This window comes from Vicia villosa, linkage group LG7 (assembly GCF_029867415.1).
Source record: "Vicia villosa cultivar HV-30 ecotype Madison, WI linkage group LG7, Vvil1.0, whole genome shotgun sequence".
NCBI lineage: Eukaryota > Viridiplantae > Streptophyta > Magnoliopsida > Fabales > Fabaceae > Vicia > Vicia villosa.
In genome coordinates this window covers 40,559,417-40,579,938 of record NC_081186.1, presented here as the reverse complement: position 1 = coordinate 40,579,938, position 20,522 = coordinate 40,559,417, and the positions used below count along the sequence as shown (strand labels likewise).

Here is a 20,522-nt window from a genome sequence, read left to right as displayed (position 1 = left end):
TGATTGAACTTTACACCACGATTGACTAAAAGAACCATGGTGATATACTAGGACAATCCCATTTTGTGACGATAAAATGTGAAATTGTAGGAGCTGGGATTTGAACCATGTAACTCCTGGTATATTTCACTATAGGTTTTAACTATGACCATAGTAAAATGTCTTTTAGTAAATACCAAAAAAAAACGTCAAAAACGAATTATTACCACAGTTAACATGGAGGTCGTTGTAATATTGTTTTACGAAAGGTCTTTTCCGTAGTAGTGTATTTTAAAGCTCACCTGCATGATGTTATGTTAGTTATCCGCCATGCAAACACAAATTTAGAACCACCTATGGTTAGAGTGATTCGGCCCTTGAAAATTATTATCTGGTTGGAAAAATAACATGCACACTATTCGTTCATTTAGATTAAAAATCTCTTAAATCTTTCGCAAATGGAACACTTGTGCACAGAGATTGGTTCATGCAAGATATTTTGTTGATCATGACACATGGTAGACTATTTTATCACAATGTGTTCTGGATAGCAATTTTAAATATCTTTTCTATTTTTCAATAAAGAGCTTTATTTAACAAATAGGATAGGGCAATGTTACTAACTCATCAAAACTAATAAAAATGATAATTAGTTAAACAAAAAACGGTAATTAACTGATCATCCAAAACCCTATCAAACCGTAAGTGAATTTATCTTTGAATGGGATAAAAAAAATTTAAAATCGATCCAAACCAAACCATTAACCCTCATTAAAACGGTTAAGTTCCAAACACTTACAATCATTCAATTATTAACATGTCATTACAACATAGACAGAAACATACTTTAACAGCACAAACTTAACAAAATGTCCAACTATTTAAAAATGGTTTTACTTAATATCTATTACCAACCATTTGCCATCCGTTATATTGAATCCTTGATCAATGCAATGAAAAAAATTTATTTTCATAATTCCATATGATGTTAAAGAAAAAAACATAACAACCACTTCATAGTTTCATACATTTCACAATACAACTAAAACATAAAACGATCTCAGCACCATACAACTAAAAAAATCTTTCATAAGCTTCTGAACCTTCCATGTATGAAATCATCTCTGGTTCCAAACGAAGCATTCGAATGCTTCTTTTCATTTTAAGTTCTGTTACGCGTTCAACTGTTGCCTCGTAAATTTCTTCATTCCTGTAATTCCCTACGCTTTTATAATATTGAAGCTGAAGTTGTGCAAGTTGCTCTAACTTCGTAATCTGTTTGTCTAGATCACTAACATCAACATGATTTAGCTTTTGCAGAACATCCTTTGCGATTTCCTCAACAAGTTCAGATTCTGTCCTATTCGTAGAAACATCAAAAAGAGATGCAAGATGAAAAAATCTCTAGATCTATACATGTTATTTATGTATCAAATTCTCAAAAAGCGAACACTAAAAAGATATGTTTTTTATAAAATTGTTGATTTTTAAATATACCACTGAAAAAAATTGAACTCTGGACCAACAGTTTAATCTCGTCTATCTAAAATCAAATCAGTTGAGCTACTACTCTCGTTTGAAAACTAAAATAAGAAAAATAGAATAGAAAACTACCTGTTGATGTTGGACAAGGAATCCCATCCTGAAGTATTGGCTGCTTCACCCAAAGCATCTCTCCATTTTTGCACCATGTTCATTTTATTTGCGTAACGTTCTTCATGTTTGGCGAATGCTTCAGCATAGCTTCCCCTTTGATGTCGAACATGGAAAGGATCAACTTCATAGAAAACAGGCAAAATAACTTGCCTGTTATTCTTTCTACACTCAAGTATCTTCACAACTTCATCCAAACACCATTTTGAATTCGCGTAGTTCTTCGAGAAAACTATCACAGATAGTTTTGCTTCCTCGATCGCCTTGAGAAGCGCTTGTGATATTTCATCTCCTCTTTCAAGATTGTCGTCGATATAGGTCTTTATATCTAACCTTCTTAGTGCAGTATTGAGATGGCTTGTGAATTTCTTGCGAGTATCGTCGCCTCTGAAACTAAGAAACACTTCATGTGTTTCTTTTGGTGTGGTAGAGGAAGAAGAGGAGGATGATTTTGACATAATTTTCAGCTAGATTATGAGAGTTGTTGATATGCTGAAGATTGAATTTCTTTCTCTTTGGTTATTCTATAAATACTATATTTTCCTTAATTTAATAGATCCAAGCAACTTCGTCGAAGTTATTGAAATTAAAGAAAATAGAAAGTTGAAAATCTAATATATATTGTAAGCCTAGAAACTAATCTAAACTAAAAAATTAAATTTCATCAATATAATCAAATATGTGTCTAGGGTTTGAGTTTTTTTTTTTGGTCATGTAGCTTAATAAGTGAAATTCATTTTTCTTAAAAGGTGAACAAGTAACTATTAATTGAGTTGGCTTAAGGCACGATAGGGTTTGCGTTTTTGTTTGACAAAACGGGTGATTACAGCTCGATCATAAAAAGTCTACTCCATTTAACTAGCTACTGGTTGTTGAAAATATGTACAAAACGTACAACTTGTACTGACAAATTGACAATATTCTAAGTGATGGGAACTCAAATAAGAATAATTCCAGCTAGATCATACGTATCATAGTATTATATAAAAAGGATGAACACTCTCATAATCGAGTTTTATATTTTATTTTTCAGAATCTCTTATTTCATTATTTTATTTTTTATTATGTGTTTTTAAAAAATACTCTTAATTTTTGGAAGTGTATCTTCGGAAACACCTTTATTTTCACTCAACGTTGATTTGTTGCGTATGTGCATTTACGGACCATATCTTAACTAAATTATTTTGAAATTTTTTCTAAAGTTTAGCTGAAATTTTGTTAAATTATTTTGAAATTTTTTCTAAAGTTTAGCTGAAATTTTGTTAGCCGGATACATTTAAATTTTCAACAAAAGCTTTAGTGTACTGAACACCTTCGTATAAAAAGTCTATTCCGTGGTAAAGACACGGGAAAGTTGACTGAGATTTAGTATTAAACATTCAAGTGGCTGTTTTTTATTTGTTTCTTTTTTGTTTTGAATGACATTTACTAGTTGTTTCTATGACATAATATATGTGTTCTATTGCAAAGAGGTAATATCAATTAATGTTGGAAATTGAGAGAAAATGAGAGAATATAACAAGCTTATTATTGCCAAATCTACCGAGTAACAATGGTGATTCTAGCTTTATACTATATATATATATATATATATATATATATATATATATATATATATATATATATATATATATATATATATATATATATATATATATATATATATATATATATATATATATATATATATATATATATATATATATATATATATATATATATATATATATATATATATGAATTTGCTAACGTAGACCCACTAGATTATATATAGGGGTTTGCTAACGTAGATCCACTTGATTTTATAAAGGTCTATATTAGCCACATGCACCTTATGGTGCATTTAATTATTTTTTAGTTAAAGTTTGCTAAAACACACCTTCATAAAAATAAATGGGTGTATTTTAGCAAATTCCTGTGCGGTTCGCTAAAATACATCCACTTATTTTTATGAATGTGTGTTTTACCAACATGCACCTTAAGGTGCATTTAATTATTTTGTTGTTAATGCTTGCTAAAATAGACCTTCATAAAAATAGGTGGGTCTACGTTAGCAAACCCATATATATATATATATATATATATATATATATATATATATATATATATATATATATATATATATATATATATATATATATATATATATATATATATATATATATATATATATATATATATATATATCGGGCTCAACCCCCTCCTTTCGTTGTATACTACCCACCTAATAGTCAATTTTTAGACAACACCAGGAACAAAATTAGTAATTTTTAGATAAAATTTAAGGCAAAATTAGTATAAAAGTGTGAAATTTTTGGTCAAAATCATGAGCAAAACTTTTAGACAAAATCAAGGGCAAAATTAGTAGAAATAGGGTGTAAAATTAGTAAAAACATGGTGTAAAATTTTTGCTCAGGCTCCCTAATATATATATATATATATATATATATATATATATATATATATATATATATATATATATAGGGGGGATGTATCAAGTAGGAGGAATTTTTAAATAAGAGATAAGAGCATTCAATCCTAACCATTGGATTAATCAAGAGAGAGAAATTAAACTATTTATTAAAATATTAATATAAATATTATTTCTCTCTCTTGATTAATCCAATGGTTAGCATTGAATGCTCTTATCTCTTATTTAAAATCCATCCTACTTGATACATTCCCTATATATATATATATATATATATATATATATATATATATATATATATATATATATATATATATATATATATATATATATATATTCTAATTTCTAACTAATTGTTATACTTTTATGAAAGCATTGAGTTCAGATTGCTTGTGATGCAAGTAAATTGTGACCACCATAATTTTTTTTATATGATGCGACAGTTATTTCAATATGTATCATTAATTGATATACATAGAAAAAACGGATGCATCATATAAAAAAGAGATTTCTCAATAAAATTGGTTGGATGCCTTTCTCTATTGCATTCCATATTATATATAATACTCTCAGTAATTACACGTAATTACAAGTTATAATTTATCTAACCTATTACAGGAAGTAAATAATTTACAATAAAGTATAATAACAATTCCTAATTAACATTCCCTTCAAATTGATGCGGCTGGTCAATAAGCATCAATTTTCTAACAAGAAACTTGTTAAGATTGTAATTTCTTGTGTTTAAGCAGGTTGCTTGACAGAAACAAGGTTGTGTCAAAAATAGTCTAGTGTATGTGTCGAGTTTTTATGTTGAATTGTCGAAGGAGTTGTCTCGACTGAAATTTCGACTTAGGCCTAATTTGGTAGTGTTAGCAAAATTAGGTATTTTGGGCTTTGCTTAGGAAACAAGCAAACCCAAAATCTATAAATAGGTGTAGCGGCGGAAAAATCATAGATTAAGCTATTGATTAACTTAACTCATAAAGCAAGAGTCGCCAACAAACTTTATTGTTTCCAAAAGAGGAAAGGGGAAAATATCGATAAAACCCACAAAGTGAAATTTGGATAAGGGGGTTGGTTATGCAAGGGAAAAGTATTAGCTCCCCTCACATTTGTGGTACTCCACATAGAGGTGGGAATAAGCCAGGCCGACCTACAGGGGCCTATGGCCTAGCCTATATAAGGTCAACCCAGGTCAGGCTTATTTAACAAAAAGGCCTGGCTTAGGCTTTTTTAAAAGCCTATTTAATAAAATAGGTCAGACTTAGGCTATTAAAAAAGCCTATGAAGCCTTATAGGACGGCCTATATTTTCATGTATATTAAAAATAGGTTAAATAGATCGGCCTATATCTGCATGTATATTAGAAAAAAGGCTTAATTGGCAAGCCTATATATGCATATATATTAGAACAAAGGCTAAATAAGCCGGCCTATATATGCATATATACGACGACTTATAAGGTTTCTTAAATAATATGGATTAATTGAAAACCATAATAAAAAATAGGCTTTTAAATAGGCTTTCAGACCAGGCCTAGCCAAAAAAGATAGCCTGTTATAGGCCACAGGCCAGGCTTAGACCTTTCAAGTTTATCATAGGCCAAGTCCAGACCTTATAAAGTCTAGCCTATTTCCACCCTTAACTCCACATGAACCTTTTGAAAACATGTGTTTTTAAAGTTAAAACGGTTTTGTTTGCAAAAAGAATAAAAAGATGAGAAAAGAAATGTTTTTGTTATTTTTTAAGTGTGTTTGACAAGACATCGCATCTTGTGCCTACATACCTCCTTTGTGCAATAGAGAAGTCGAAGAATTTGTAGTTCTGCTCAAGAAGAAACATGAGAGTTTATTTTGAAAAAGATTTTATTGAAAAAGGTTTTGTTGAAAAAGGTTTTATTGAAAAAGGTTTTAAAGGAAAAAGAGTGCAAGTGCACAGAAGAGTTTGAAGTTAGAAAAACAAGGTCGATGACGATGCACAAGATAATCGGCTTACAAAGAGTGGGATATGGTTTGGTATATGGACCAAGAATGCGGGAGTTCACAATTTATTCATGCAAACAAGCAAGCAAATAAGAAAGCTAAAGAAAAAGAAAGCGGTAAAATTATTACAAGGCTTCGGAAATGGGGGAAACAACTTTCCAAATGGGGATGGAATGAAAGTAAGTAAGTCCATACAAGTCCATACAAAATAAATTCATTCAAACAAGCATAAAAGATTAAACATGAAAGCGATGGAATTAAAAGTGTAAGTGTACTAGGCAAAGACTAGTCTCCTAAACAACCAACCATAACGATTAATCGAGTAGGTGTCTATTGTAAGAAAGCCCGTGATCAAGCTATGAATGTGTGCAAGTGTGCATGTGTAAGTATGGTTGATTGCAATGTGTGAGAGCGATCGGCTTATGGTAGAAAAGGGGCTCGGAATCGAGTATTGGTTATTTTGAAAAACGGTTGAATGCATGAAATACGCAATAATAGAACAAAGAGTATAATAAAGGAAAGCGGTAAAAATTATTACAAGGTCATGAGGACTACAATTTTACGGAATGGAGGATGAAATACTCAATACAATTATTACAAAACACAAATGAAAATAAAATTAAAATTAAACGATTAAATGTACAAGAATTGAGTAACTAATATCCACAAGAAAGTACCTCACATAAACACAAAATGTTAGTACAAATATATATAAAATTATTATTCGAAATGGAGCAAATAAATGATCAAAGATAACAAAAAAATATAAAAATACTCATATCAAATTCTAAAAGAGAAATTAAAACAAATATATTTTTTATGTAAAAATTAACTAACTAATATTTTTTTTGTATTTTTTAATATTAATAAAGAAAATAAATTAATAAAATATTTTTGTATTTCTAGGAATTAAAGATAAAACAAAATAGTAAAGAAACTAGATTAAAAAAAGATATTAAATGGACAAGAGATAATAAAATGGGGGTGCAGCAATTAACAGGGGAGCTGGGCGGTGGGCCCAATGTAGCAAGCCCACGTCATCCTAAATGTAGCAAGCCCACGTCATCCTAAATTGAAAGCCCACACTCAATAACAGTCTATGCAATATTCACAGAAATCTATACTGAGTTCAATGAGGACATATATTTAAGGTGCTGACAATAAGTGAGGACATCAATTTCTTATAGGTAAACTGATCAACAACAACAATAACCATTAGCACCAAGGGTTAAGGCAATAAGTGCAATATATATTCATTCTACGAAAAATATATTCATTCTACGAAAAATCAACAGTTATAACAAATGTAAAGGCAAAATAAAAACATCGTGTTTATTCAGCTTCAACAGAAATGAAAACAAATCAGCTAACAGAAATAAAAGAAAAAGAAAATCATGTTTAGAAATAACTCAAGACAACCAACATTTCTACGGAATCAGGCACTACGCACAAACCGCCACGTTTCTAGTGCAGACACCACAAGCGTATTGCGAGTACACTTCAGAACTTGGTTTCAAAGTGTTTTAATTGTCAATCACAAATTGATATTTGACATCTGCTTTGAGGAGTCTTATCATTGCAGTGTTAACATACTCCACGAAAATGACTTCAATTTCAGGTTTTATATCATGTTTAGCGTAAAAATCAATCATGTCTTGAGTCTATTTCAACCCTTCAATCATACTTCCAGCATCCAACTTTCTCCCTGCCAATATAACTACAAGAGATCAATAAAAATATTTTTCATATATATGGATGTTTACCTTGAAGTAATGGAAAGATAGGAAGTTCAATCCATAATCATTGATGAAATCATTCACCGTCAAGATCAGAAACTGTCAAAATCATAAGTAAAACAAAATAAACGCTTTAGATAAAAAACAAAAATGATAACCAAAATGCAAAAGAAATCAAAAATAAAATGGGTTTACCATAAAGGAGACGAGTTTACCATAATTAGTGAATAAATGCTTAACCTGCCAAATTGATTTGTAGTGGAGATTGCCTTGCAGCGTCATGAGGCATCGATGATAGTCACAAAACCATTAGGGTTTGAAGGGAAAAGAGAAAGGAGTAGAGAGAAAACAAAAGAACTGTGGAAAGAGAGAGAAAGAGAAACCGTGTATAAGACAAGGCAATTGAAAGTGAAGTAGAGAGTTGTGAAATGAAAGGGTGTAGAAGACAATGCAATTGTTCTTCGGTTTTCAAAGCTTAGAGGGAAAACTCAATGGATATTAAGAAGCAACCAATAGAAATATGAAAAGGGAGTGTCATTTGGACGAAAGGATAAATGTGATTGGTGGGAATAAAACTTTGATTTAGCAAATTACAATAAAGGACATTGTTAAGGGCAGTTTTATTTTTAATTAAGGATGTTTTAAGGTGTTTAGTAGTATGTCTTATTATTAGTTAGGTAGTTGATACATAAATATCTAACATAATACAAATAAATTAATAAAATATGAAATTTTTTTGATGTAAAACATAAAATTATTCTATATTAATTTAATTATAATAAATTAATATTTAATATAAAAAGATTTATTTAATATAAAAGATAAAATTTAGTAAAGTGTGTACTATTTTTTAAGTTATTCAACATAAATACTAGTATAAATTTAAAAATTAAAACTGTGAGCCAAAGAAGATATTTGAGACCATATGAACAAACTAACAAACCCTAGTGGAAGAGGAGATAACCCGAAATAGTGGAAGTGGAGATAACCCGAAATACATTTTCAATTTTATTCCGGAAGCGCATTTTCGAAATAAATTTACTTTAAAATAGACGAATCTCAACCGAATAAATTATATGTGTGAGTGGGAACCCAAAATATATTTTCGATTTTCAGGAATATTTTCAAAACCTCGTATGGTTCGCTGAAAAAACAGAAAAAAATCTGAGGTGGAATAAGAAATTCCCATTTTAAAATCCGAATGATAATAAGGGCATTTGAGATTTTAATAGGGTCATGGAGTGTAGTTAGCAACACCCCCCAAAAATGGACGTGCTTCTGATACAAAGTAGGGTAATTCATCTTCTAGCATTAATAGTCTGATACTTATTTCTAGATTTAAAAACATTCCGGAGTTTAAAACTACATACCATACTAAATTTAAATTTTTCAAGTAAATTTCCTTTGTCATCCAAAAAAAACTTAACTTATTTTCAAAATGTCATTCACACTTTAATTGTTAGTCTGAATCTTTTTAAAAAATTTCTACAATGATCTAAAATAAACAAATGATAAGAGGATCTTTCATTTTTCTTTATTACATAGGATTAGAAAACCCAACTCTGCCTATTTAATACTGACGAAGAATAAAATTTTAAGATATCAGTATTAGCTAACTACTGATTACTTCTAATAAATACGGAGTAGCTTATAGAAGTATTCGTTCGGTCTGATGCTGGTGCTTATCAACATTATTATTGGTTTGTTAATCATCTTAAAACATAAGTATGACTTAACTTGACTTAACTTAACTTAAAGGAATAATAGCTTGTCATTGCCAAAACTGCTGCTCACTGATGTTAGCATCTAATATCACATGGTGAATGGTGAGTTTCATTTGGTTGGCTTTATGGATCTACATCTTCAGGAAATGTGGCTTGCCCGGCGTAAATATATTGCATTTCATCCTTCCATGTCTGCATAAGCACCAATAAATTTTAATCACGAAAGAACATAAGAATGGTAATCATTAAAGAATAACTAAACCAAACAGCACAGATGAAATAAGATGATTGTGTCAAACTTTCAACCTCGTATCGGAAAGAGATCCTCAAACTGGGAACATTTGTCTTGTGAATGTCATTTCCTTCAGAACCTCTCAAGAAATATTTATCCCCTAACCAGTGTAACTGCAAGAAAAAAAATTATGATGCAACAATATCAACAAAAAATGAAGACACTCAGGAGGATGGAAGGAATTTAGCAAACAAGAGTTTGGAACAGATATCGGTATTAATAACTTATTCCTAGGAATTGATTCTTAATACATGAAACAGATGCCCCCTTAACATACAATAAAGATAGAACCCTCAAATAACAAATTATTTAAGCCCAAAAAAATGAAATCATTTAATAAAAGTCAAAAATATGCATAACAATTGACAATAATTTGTATTTAGTATAAATACAGTTATGCCAAAAGCATGGAATTCCTACATTCTTCTCAATTACCTTGGCTTCATGTGAAAATCCAGATTGGTAAACAGAATTTCTAGCTATCTCACACAGGTCACAAGCAGAGAGCTTCCATACCTGCAATGCACATTTTTAGTAAGATATATATGATCCCATGGAAAGTTAACAGAATATTTGACCACCCTTTAAACAAGCATAATAAGAAAAAGCATAATAAGAACAAGCATAATAAGAATTAGGCAGAAAACAACCTTTGCTGCAACACTATATTCTTCTAACAATGGCTCTTTTGTCAAATGAATTTGCAAAGGATCATCAGTAGATAGAGAGACATTGAGCCCTCGCTGGAAAAACATGGGCAAAGGATTGCGATGATAGTCCAAGAAAAGGGAATTATTGCTAAGCGGGGACATAGCTAATCCAACCTAAATAGAACATAATGGTATTAATATATAGTCCACCATGCATCAAAACACAGTGATATAATTTAAAGAGCTCGGAATGCAGCAAGATCTGAAATATTAGAAAGATTTTAAAAATAAGTTGACCAATTGAATATTTCTGCCTGAAGGCCAACCTGCGCAAGGTAATATAAATATTGTAAAACAGGAGTCTTCCGTAGATTTATGCCATGAGAAATGTTATGGCATAGGAGGAAGGCAGCAGCCAAATGATCACTATCACCTGCCTGCATGAGTTAATCAATATTAGCATCTTGAGAAATATACATAATTAAACCATACCAGTTAGGGGGCAGAAAATAACCTCTCCACAATGAGGCCGCAACTTAATTATTGTCATTCCTTTAGATTCACGAAGCTGAAACCAAACGACAGTAAGATATTAATTTTGTGAGTTGATAATCAAAAGTTCCTTTTGTGAATTTAGAATTGCCCCCGTCTTTTCTTATTTTCACTGCTGTGCTGGAGGGACTTAACCCAGCCCTCCCACACACAAAAGAGAGGCATAATTGACATTGAAATTGAAAGAGAGAAAAGACAAGTGAATGCAATGGTCAAATGTTAAAGGCCTAGAGCTCTATGAAGAGGTGAATGGTGAATAACATAAACCTTGTTGAGTGTGTACAAGTTTGCATAGCAGTAATATAGGTAATAAGAGTATGCTGGATTGAATTCATTAGTCCACTCAGATGGAGTAGGCATGTGCTTAGTTGGACGCCTTTCAGGTTTGCTTTCATCGTCTACAAGATCAAATCCAACCACCTGTATGTAGAATAAGCTCAAAAGTATTACACCTAGTACATGAACAAATGAAAGAAAGAAACTCTCTAACAGACGAACAGTGTAATTGCTATCTTTGTTAATGAATTGACAACCAGCAACAAAAGAAACAGAAACTGGTCATTCATTGTCAGTTAATATGTTTAATAATCAAGTAACAACAAAGTTCACATATTCTTAACTCATAGCGTATTTTTCTAATGTGGCAGTGGTGTATACCAGCCAATCTAATAAAAGCAATGACGGGATAAAGCAGAGCAACATGACTGCAACTCCATCATTTTGCACTAATTTTGTTTTTCATAGGTTCTCAACATTGGGGGTAAGGTAATCTTATTCAAGACATGGGACACTAAATGTGGGCACCTCTCCAGTCAGGATTCGAACCTTGATTACTACATTGTGGCGGTCTAACCTCTTCTACAAAACCCAGCCATAACTGGTAAAATTTTGTACTTATTGAATAAATAACAATAATAAGTCATATGTCTTAAGAAAAACACTGAAGTAAATACAAGAAAAAGTCAAGAAAACAAACAAGTTAAAGAATCTAAGGCTTAAAGTAAAACATTGAAATTCAAAAAAATGGATTGAGTCAGCTATGTCCAAAGGAGGTTAAAGGGCATAAACCATGGAGAGTCTACTATAAGAATAATTTATTTCTAAAAATCGTCTTAAAAAGAATAGTTTGACTGACACTTTGTATATTTTAAGTGCAAAATGAAACTTATATTTTTCAGTGCCCAAATTGGCATTAGCATATCAACCTCTATATAGTTAAGCACTAATAGCAGCTAGCACAATGACCACTATTTGATGATTTTTTGGATAAACTACAAGAGTAATACTATAATAATATATATAATGTAAAATTAAACAAAATAATTCAAAAGTCGTGAAACATTCATAAATAGAAATAAAAATCTACAAGTCTTAATCAAAAGATACATTAAATACTGACTACACTCAAATGAATGTCCTAGCATAGGAATAGGAATAGAAAAAGAAAAAGAAAAAACAAGAGTGAAGAGAGAATAAATAGAAAAAGGGGAAACAATGAAAGAAATGAAACAATATCAAACAGAACACAAAAAACATGGTAAAGAAAAAAGAAAGGAGGAAACAGAGAAGAAAAAGAAAAGAGAAAACAATAGAAGATGATGTTCTTGCACCGGAGGAGTTCCATAGAAAGAGGGAGAGAAGAAAAGAAGTTAGAGTTATGTGGGAAAATCCCAAAATACCCACACATGCCAAAAACTATAATGGTAATCTGGGGGCCAGCAAAAAAAAATCAGTCTTTTAATAACGCAACCCGCTCCACATCCTGTGACCCACAAACAGACATAGAACGGCTGGGGCAGCCTTAATATGTGTCGCACCAGACCTCACCGCGAACTACCACTATTGACTCTATCTAGATACCAACTAAAAGAAAATAAGTATCCGCATTTTTTCAAAGACAATTTTAGGCCTTTACTCTATCATATTTTTTCTGTTAATTTCTTGCAACTATTTCTTGTCCCTGATAATTGATAAACAAATTTTTTGGTTCAGCCACTGACTGTTGCCGTGCTACATATGCAACAGAATATACAAGCATACAAAGTAGAGGTACAAGAGAATATAAAAATACAGATTGACAAACCTGCATCAAAAACAAGTGTAATTGAGGATGAGAATTTGGATCTACAGTGGCTTCAAAAAGAGGAATGAACACATTATCCAGAATATTCTGAAAGGAGGTAACAATTCCCATACTCCTGTAGATATTATATAGCCGGGGTAACTGTGCCAAGGAAAAGAGAAAAAAATTAGAGTCAATGAAATAAATGATAATTCTAAAATACTATATAGAATGCAGCACCACAAAAAATCTCAACATAACATTATATCAAATTCATGTAGCATTAATAAAATTTCTATGAATGGTTATTCTCATGATACTATCCAAAATCTTGACTTTATTTTCTTGTTGAATATGTTTTTGTAGTTTATGTCCGATTCTCTATGTAAGAATCTATATCATCCATTGTAAGGATAGAAGATAAAGGAAAATCGGATTGACCCAATTAGTAAGAAGAAGTTAGTTATATAAATAAATAGGGGACGTAAGGTTAAGGATGTCATTCTATACAATTGATGGGTGTATGGATGTTAGAGTAATCCTTTATAAAGGGAAAACCCTTGAAGTAAAGACCTTTCTTCTATTCTCACATGATTCTATCTTTTCAATTGTTCTATCAACATCCTCTTTAGTTCCAACATCCACCATCCGCATGCAACTCCGTGGGAACAAGGATGTTGTGTTAGTCCTTAACCTAAATGACTATTCTACTTACTACTCAGCATCTCATACCACTGCTCAAGCCATGAAGCAGGTAGCCAGGAAGAAATATGGGCAATCAGGTAATGATGCTGCTGACAAGATGTCACATTTTCCTAGTGCCGACCACCAATGTACTAAAAAAAAGTTGCATAAAGAGCACATCAAGTGGAATACCTATCCGAAAAGGATAGAAAAATTTATATGAAACAACAAAGTAATAGATATAAAAAGGAAAAAGGTGAACACCAATGATAGTTTTATAACAATAATGATATGGTGTGGCCAATGCAGTCAAAAATCATTTATTCTGGTAATTGCAATAGGCTTACTCTATTTCTCTGGACAAGGCAACAATACTCATCATGAGTCGCGAGTTAATCTAATAATTTGGAGGAAAGTAAAAATAGGAAAAGATTCACTTTTCATAAGATGGACTCTATGGTGCATGTTAGAGACTTAATATCAAATTAGAAGTTTTACGGATCAATTTCCTGAGGGTGTCTATGGGACTATTTTCTTTCGGTAGAATTGTCCGTAGCAATTTCAGGCTGAAGACCAACTCAAGCAGTAAAATCCGATAAAACATCAATAGTAAAATAATGGTTAGTGTCATAGCTGAAACAAAATTTACCATGAACTCATAAGAAGCTAGTGTAAACAAATCTCAGTGAAAATATCACACCACTGAAGAGAGTCAGATTTGAGGATGCATAGGATATATGATATAGCATATTAAAAAATCAAGGTATGTGTACCGTATGTCATTAAAAAAATGAGCTTCTATATATAATATGAGAGCTAAATTGTTCAATTCACAAAATAACATCACATTAAAAGATTAAAAAGTCAAACTATATTTGGTTACAAAAACAAAGAAACTTTAATACACAAATAATGCTACATTATTATATATAGCCAAAATTATGCCTAATGTCCTTTAAATTTGACCCTTATTTCAGATTGGTCATTCATGTTGCATTTTGTTTTGCACCCTTAACCTTTAAGTTCCACTCATCTTGCATAGTCGTCTTTTATGTTACATTTCATGACTGTCAACCACACCACAATTTTTGTTCTACAACTAGAGATGAACGGAATTCAAGTGTTCATTCATCACACCTCACACTAGAGAGTAACAACTCACTCTTTTGGGTTTGTAAATTCAAACAATTGCTATTGAATGAAGAGTTTTGCAAAAAAAAAAAAAAAATTAGGCACTCTGATTCTAAGGTTTTTGGGGTTGGGAATTTAATCCTAAACAAGAACTGAAGAGAGAAATGTAAGAGACGGTATGGCATTTCTATGTAAGTCTCAATATTAAAATGTCACATGTGCTTTTTTTAATGAAACTTGTTAAAAAGACTAAAAGTGCAATCATACTGTAACATAAATGACCAATTTGAAAAAGAAAAAAAATTTAAAAGGACCAGCGCAGGAAAAAGGTGAAACTTAAAGGACTTCATGAATATAAAAGATAGCCACAAATTTTACTTGCAACAGAACTATGTGAAAAAATGGAGTACCATACGCGTACCGGGTAAGCATGCATACCAGTACAGGTATTCCACCGTTTTACAAGTACCCGTGCCTCAAAGGACAGATCTAACACATAAAAGACAAATAAAACAAAAGTGGAAAGAATTTATCATTGAGGCCACTATGGTTGCTACTGAGTCCCAATGGCTGATTATCAAACCAAGCATGAGAAAGAGATAGAGATGTGCAGCAAGAATAGCAGACTGAAGAACACACTACCTGGATTAGCCATACGGCATTCTTACTATAAAGAGCATTATTGACAAACCAACTTGCCAGCTGATCCCACTCGCTCTCTTTTCTTCCATAAACAGAGATCCTGTACTCGGCCATCTGAAAATTTTATGTTTTCATAAGAAATGCATTGAAATGAAAATATCAAGGGGGAGAAAGCAACTTAGATTACTAAAAACTTTACCTGATATTTACTCGCTTCAAGATCTAACAAAACTTGCTTTGTAACTTCAGCAAGGAACCTTCCTGCAATATAGGTAGTTTTAAGCTAGTATGAAATCAAAAAGCATTAAATAACACTTTTAAAAATCATTTGGAATTGCTAGAATTTGTCCACTTAAATAAGTATCATTCTCAATTCCAAACTAACCCTGGATAAGATTATCCTGCTTTAAGAATATCTCTCTGAGTCTACTCTGTCCACAAGGGTTATACTTTAGGTTGAACTTATCAAATCTATGAAATGTGCTCTTATCGGCATGGACATCCAACAAATCCACATTCAGATCATATCTGCATCATAATTTTCACTAATTAGAAACATGCAAGCCCATAAATATATGTTCTCATTTTTCAAGAAGTTAAATGAAAATCTCAGAGGACAATGCATACCCAGTCAAATCCAAACTCTCAAACACCTCCTTAAGCGTCATATACTTTCCATCTCTAAATATAACAACCTGAACACAAGTTAATTCTGATAGAAAAATAAACAAAAGCTACAAATCTAAAAGTACAAGAGCAAAGAGAAGATTTTCACCTCATCAGGTTCCTTTCTTAATTTTGACTTGATGAAGCGAAGGAGATGCTTCTGATTCATGCATGCAGAATGATGAATATGAGTATCAACTTTTCGGATATTGTAGAAGTCTCGGTGTGGTGCACTTTTCTGGGCAACAAACTCCCTATCTGCATTTAGTAACAGATGAAGGCGGAATTTCTGTATAATGATCAGATGCATGTTATAAACAAACGCCACAGGAAAGCATAAAGAAACCATGGATAAAGAAGGTCGTGAAAACACACTTCCTCAAGAAATCGTAGCCTGTGGTAGCATGCAGAGCGAACATTCCCAATAGACATAACTTTAAGAATGTAATCCATATCGGTAAAAAAATCTGTTGCGCTTGCAACAGGGAATAGCTCTTCCGTGTCTGCACACAGTTTCATTTAAAGTTCAGTTCTTTGATCCTCGAGAAACTACATATTGAAAAGCAGATAACTGAGAAATAATCATCACATTGTCATATTGTTAACACTCTTTGCTCACCAGTTCGACTTGCAAAAACACGTACAACTCCATCTTCCATCCTAAAGTGGTGCTGTTTGCAATGCCAAGAAATCAGTGAGTCATAACATTATCAAACAAACACTTTGAAATAAAAATGTACATTAAGAACCGAAGAAGATCCCGTGTGTATCATAAAATATCTAAGTGACAGATCAAATTATGGACAAGCAACAAACTTACTCCTGTTGCTTCAACTGGCTCAAAGTGAAATGGATCAGAGTTAGTTACGATAGGTTCAGCCTTCCATGGAACATTTTCCTTGTAAACATATTTCTTACGCAAATCTAAGCATTCTCGCATCATCTTGCAAACTTCCTCATCTTCAATATTCAATGGCTCTGAACAAGACAATGATGCATTTAACACTGGTTCTTTCATTTTTTCAATATATATTATAAAAGCAAAACAACAGTAGAAAAACATAATCGTAGTGTTTTCTATCGTTAGCATAAGAACTGGGATCAAACAGAGTCAAAATAGAATAGCAAATGGAGGATAGGAAAAGGAGGATACATGGAGGAATAAATCTGAAAGTATTTAACACACAGGTATTTAGAAACAAAAGAATAATAATACAGATAATGATATGATTTGAAAGTACCAAGTGCTGCGCTTCTTGCAGACAAGACATTATTGAAAAACACAAGGTCACTCCCAGCTGCATGTACTGCAGTTGAATCTGTTGTTCCACCATTCATATCTGCACCAGCTCCTGCTTCTTTCGAAACTTCTCCAAACATCTGATTTTTTGCACAATTTACATCATCAGGTCTGAAAGGAACAGTTGGATTAAGTCCCTGCAATGCAACAACATCATGATCCACTTTAAAGGCAAGTATAGAAATAACTGTATAACGAATTATGAAACACCCAGAGTAGTCAATCCCGGATAGCGGCGCGGAGCAGCCGGCCCAAAAGTGCGATAGTGGGATTGCGTAGAGCGGGATGACCGCTATTTGATCATTTTTTGGACAAATTACATATAATAGTTATGAACTAATATTTAATGTAAAATTAAACAAATAACTCAAAATCCATAAAATATTCATAAATCAAGTAATGAAACCATGGAGCAGAGGGACGAGACGACGGCTGAAAGTGAAGAACGACAGAAGAGGGAAGAACAAAGTGCAGAGACAGATGAAGGAGGAGTCTCAACTCAAACTTGACTGAAAAACCAAAAATTTCCCTTAAACTGTTCTAAATTTAAGGGGTAATTTTGGTTTTTCAGAGGGGAAAAGGATAGCGGGCCAGAAACTGCTTCTCTATGCTATCCTACTATTTACCCTATAGTGGCTGCAATAGTCCACTGCACCGCTAAGGCTCTTCCCATAGCGGCCTGCCTCTACTCCGCTATAGCGCCGCTATTGACTACCCTAGAAACATCCCCACAAAGCAAGGATAAGAACAGCGAAGGAAAAAGATTGGTTATCATGCACCAAACAACATCAATACTATCTCTAAATTAGCAAATCAAAAAAGCTTCCTCTCAAGAATATAGCCTTGGAACCGTAAAACGTCCAAGGATAATTATAGAGACTAAGAACTTAGTAAACCTTCAAAAATAAGATATCATTGTAGCAAAACAATGAGGCTTAACTAAACTTACTGAAAACACACTAAAACACATGTGTAGGATCCGCTCATGGGCCATTCAAAAGGAGAGAAAAACATATGAGAAATTTAAAAACGATAGAATTTGAATGGTGAGAGATTACACTTTATTCTCTCATATGAAAATCACAAGATAGAATCCATTTCCAAAAATGATCAACAACAAACTATAGTTTAGCTGACAAAGCTTTAAATAGCATAAGTATCCCAACAAACAATAAATCATAATCCTCACATAAGAATTTGAAGAATCTCTAGTCACAGGGTAGAAAGGAATCTGACTATCATCACCAAGCTGTGTTCCATCATCATCATCATCAGAATCCTCAGCACTTTCAAATGCATTACGTCCAGGTGATATCGGAGTCTTAATTCTACCAACAGAACCTATCCTCTTATAAGAACTCGAAATCTGAGCACTATCTGCAACCAAAACCAAAACAAATAAATAAACACATAAATCACAGTTTAATCCAAGATCAAAAAATAAAAATAAAAATTACTAAGGTTTTTCAAATTCTTACCATGCTTCGAGCTCATTCGAAGAGACGGAAGCCCAATCGGAACAGAATTAAGATTCTCATGAGACGACGAACGATTCTTCGGATGATCACGGAACCATTCCGTTGCAGAAACAACGTCCGGCATGGAAGACGAAACTCTATAGTTTCGAAGCAAGTTCATATTATTCTCATCCACGGACCTCGACAGAGCTCCGTGATAGTTTCTCGAATCGGTAACCGGTTCCATTTCTTCTCCGTCGAAATCGCTCAGATCATTGTTGTAATTCTCTTCCTCGTCGGAGTCGGAGTCCGCCTCTTCGGTGTAGGCAGCAGGCGGTGCGCGGCGGATTTCGAGGATACGGTGGAGGACGTGGTCGACGGTACGGCGGTGGATGTAGAAGGCGGAAATGGCCATAAAAGAGGCGCCGAGCAACGCGGCCATGGCGAGGTGGAGGGATTGTGGGAGTGAGGTGGAGGATGAAGGATCCATTGGAGAATGAGATTGGTGATTCTTTGAGTTGTGAAGTTTGGGTTGAGCTCGCTATGTGTTTGTGTGAGTGTCTCAGTGACTCATGCTTTCACTGAGTGATGAGTGATTAAAGAGAATTTTTAATATGCGCAAGTTCGACCTAGTAGAATTCGTTGAATGCGTCCGTGATGAAGTTTACGTGGCAAAGTTGCTTCTGGGCTTTATATGTTCATTGGTCCAGACATGGAAATTAGCTTTTTCTAACCTGCACAAGCTTATTAAATGGTGCAATGGGGACAAATTTTATTTATTGGATTTTGGAGACGCGCACTATGGACAAGTTTTATATAAGGAGAATGGTAACTTTGCCCTCAACCTTAACATTTGTCCAAATAAGAGATTTTTAGATGGGAAGACTTCAAAATAAAAAATAAAAATTTTTTTTAAAATATAAAAACTATTTAATTTTTTTTAAAGAATTATTAAATATAATAAAGTAAAAGGAGTTCTTCGGTAAGTTTGTCATTTGTCGCTCCCTTATGCATTCTCATAATTTCTCCCCATCAACTACCTAACTACTAATAAGACATGTCACCAAACACCCTAAAACACCCTTAATGCAAAATAAAATTGCCCTTAAGAATGCCCTTTATTGTAATTTGCTAATTCAAAATTTTATTCCAACCAATTACATTTCTCTATTCGTCCAAGTGGCACTCCCTTTTCATATTTCTATTGGTTGCTTCTTAATATCCATTAGATTTTTCCTCCGAGCTTTGAAAACTGTAGAATAATTGTCTTGTCTTCTACACCCTTTCATTTCACAACTCTCTAATCGGGTAACAAGCTTTTGATTCATGTCTTTAACCGGGTAAACTCTCTCTCTCTCTCTCACTTCATGCCATAGTTTTGCATACTATTAGTATTTCTCCCTCTCTCCTTTTGCATTTCAACCTTCACCCTTCACTCTCTCCCCTGCAAAGACTCGTCTTATTTTAAGCTTCAACTACAACTTTGATTCTTCTCCATATCATGTAAGTGCATCCTTTACTTTGATTCTTTCATTTATAGAACTATACCCATTTTCATTTTGATTTCTACTTCCTCTT

At 32.8% G+C, this 20,522-nt stretch overlaps 2 protein-coding genes across 2 annotated transcripts; both read right to left on the bottom strand.

Moving 5' to 3' along the window:
• Positions 1 to 772: 772 nt before the first annotated feature.
• Positions 773 to 2,167, bottom strand: LOC131620466 (disease resistance protein RPV1-like). Its single transcript, XM_058891550.1, has 2 exons — positions 1,594 to 2,167; positions 773 to 1,339 (listed from the first exon to the last, which is right to left on the bottom strand). Exons 1-2 carry the CDS (start codon positions 2,088 to 2,090, stop codon positions 1,054 to 1,056), a joined length of 783 nt encoding a protein of 260 aa, XP_058747533.1. The 5' UTR covers positions 2,091 to 2,167; the 3' UTR covers positions 773 to 1,053.
• A 6,741-nt stretch (positions 2,168 to 8,908) lies between these two features.
• LOC131620465 (probable AMP deaminase) lies at positions 8,909 to 19,703 on the bottom strand. Its single transcript, XM_058891549.1, has 19 exons — positions 18,966 to 19,703; positions 18,677 to 18,864; positions 17,429 to 17,624; positions 17,008 to 17,165; positions 16,807 to 16,858; positions 16,563 to 16,690; positions 16,297 to 16,476; positions 16,149 to 16,216; positions 15,907 to 16,049; positions 15,721 to 15,782; positions 15,522 to 15,635; positions 13,086 to 13,226; positions 11,270 to 11,422; positions 10,965 to 11,018; positions 10,777 to 10,887; positions 10,451 to 10,624; positions 10,236 to 10,316; positions 9,815 to 9,913; positions 8,909 to 9,700 (listed from the first exon to the last, which is right to left on the bottom strand). Exons 1-19 carry the CDS (start codon positions 19,432 to 19,434, stop codon positions 9,632 to 9,634), a joined length of 2,640 nt encoding a protein of 879 aa, XP_058747532.1. The 5' UTR covers positions 19,435 to 19,703; the 3' UTR covers positions 8,909 to 9,631.
• Between the last annotated feature and the right edge of the window lie 819 nt (positions 19,704 to 20,522).

Bases quoted from the DNA above. Each gene is read 5' to 3' on its own strand.
- LOC131620466 (XM_058891550.1), bottom strand. From the start codon at position 2,090: ATGTCAAAATCATCCTCCTCTTCTTCCTCTACCACACCAAAAGAAACA. The intron at 1,340-1,593 runs GTAGTTTTCTAT...TTCTACGAATAG, and splicing joins TCCTTGTCCAACATCAACAG to GACAGAATCTGAACTTGTTG.
- LOC131620465 (XM_058891549.1), bottom strand. From the start codon at position 19,434: ATGGATCCTTCATCCTCCACCTCACTCCCACAATCCCTCCACCTCGCC. The intron at 16,477-16,562 runs GTGTGTTTTCAC...ATCATTATACAG, and splicing joins GGCTACGATTTCTTGAGGAA to AAATTCCGCCTTCATCTGTT. The intron at 9,914-10,235 runs GTAATTGAGAAG...TTTTTCTTGCAG, and splicing joins GATTTTCACATGAAGCCAAG to TTACACTGGTTAGGGGATAA.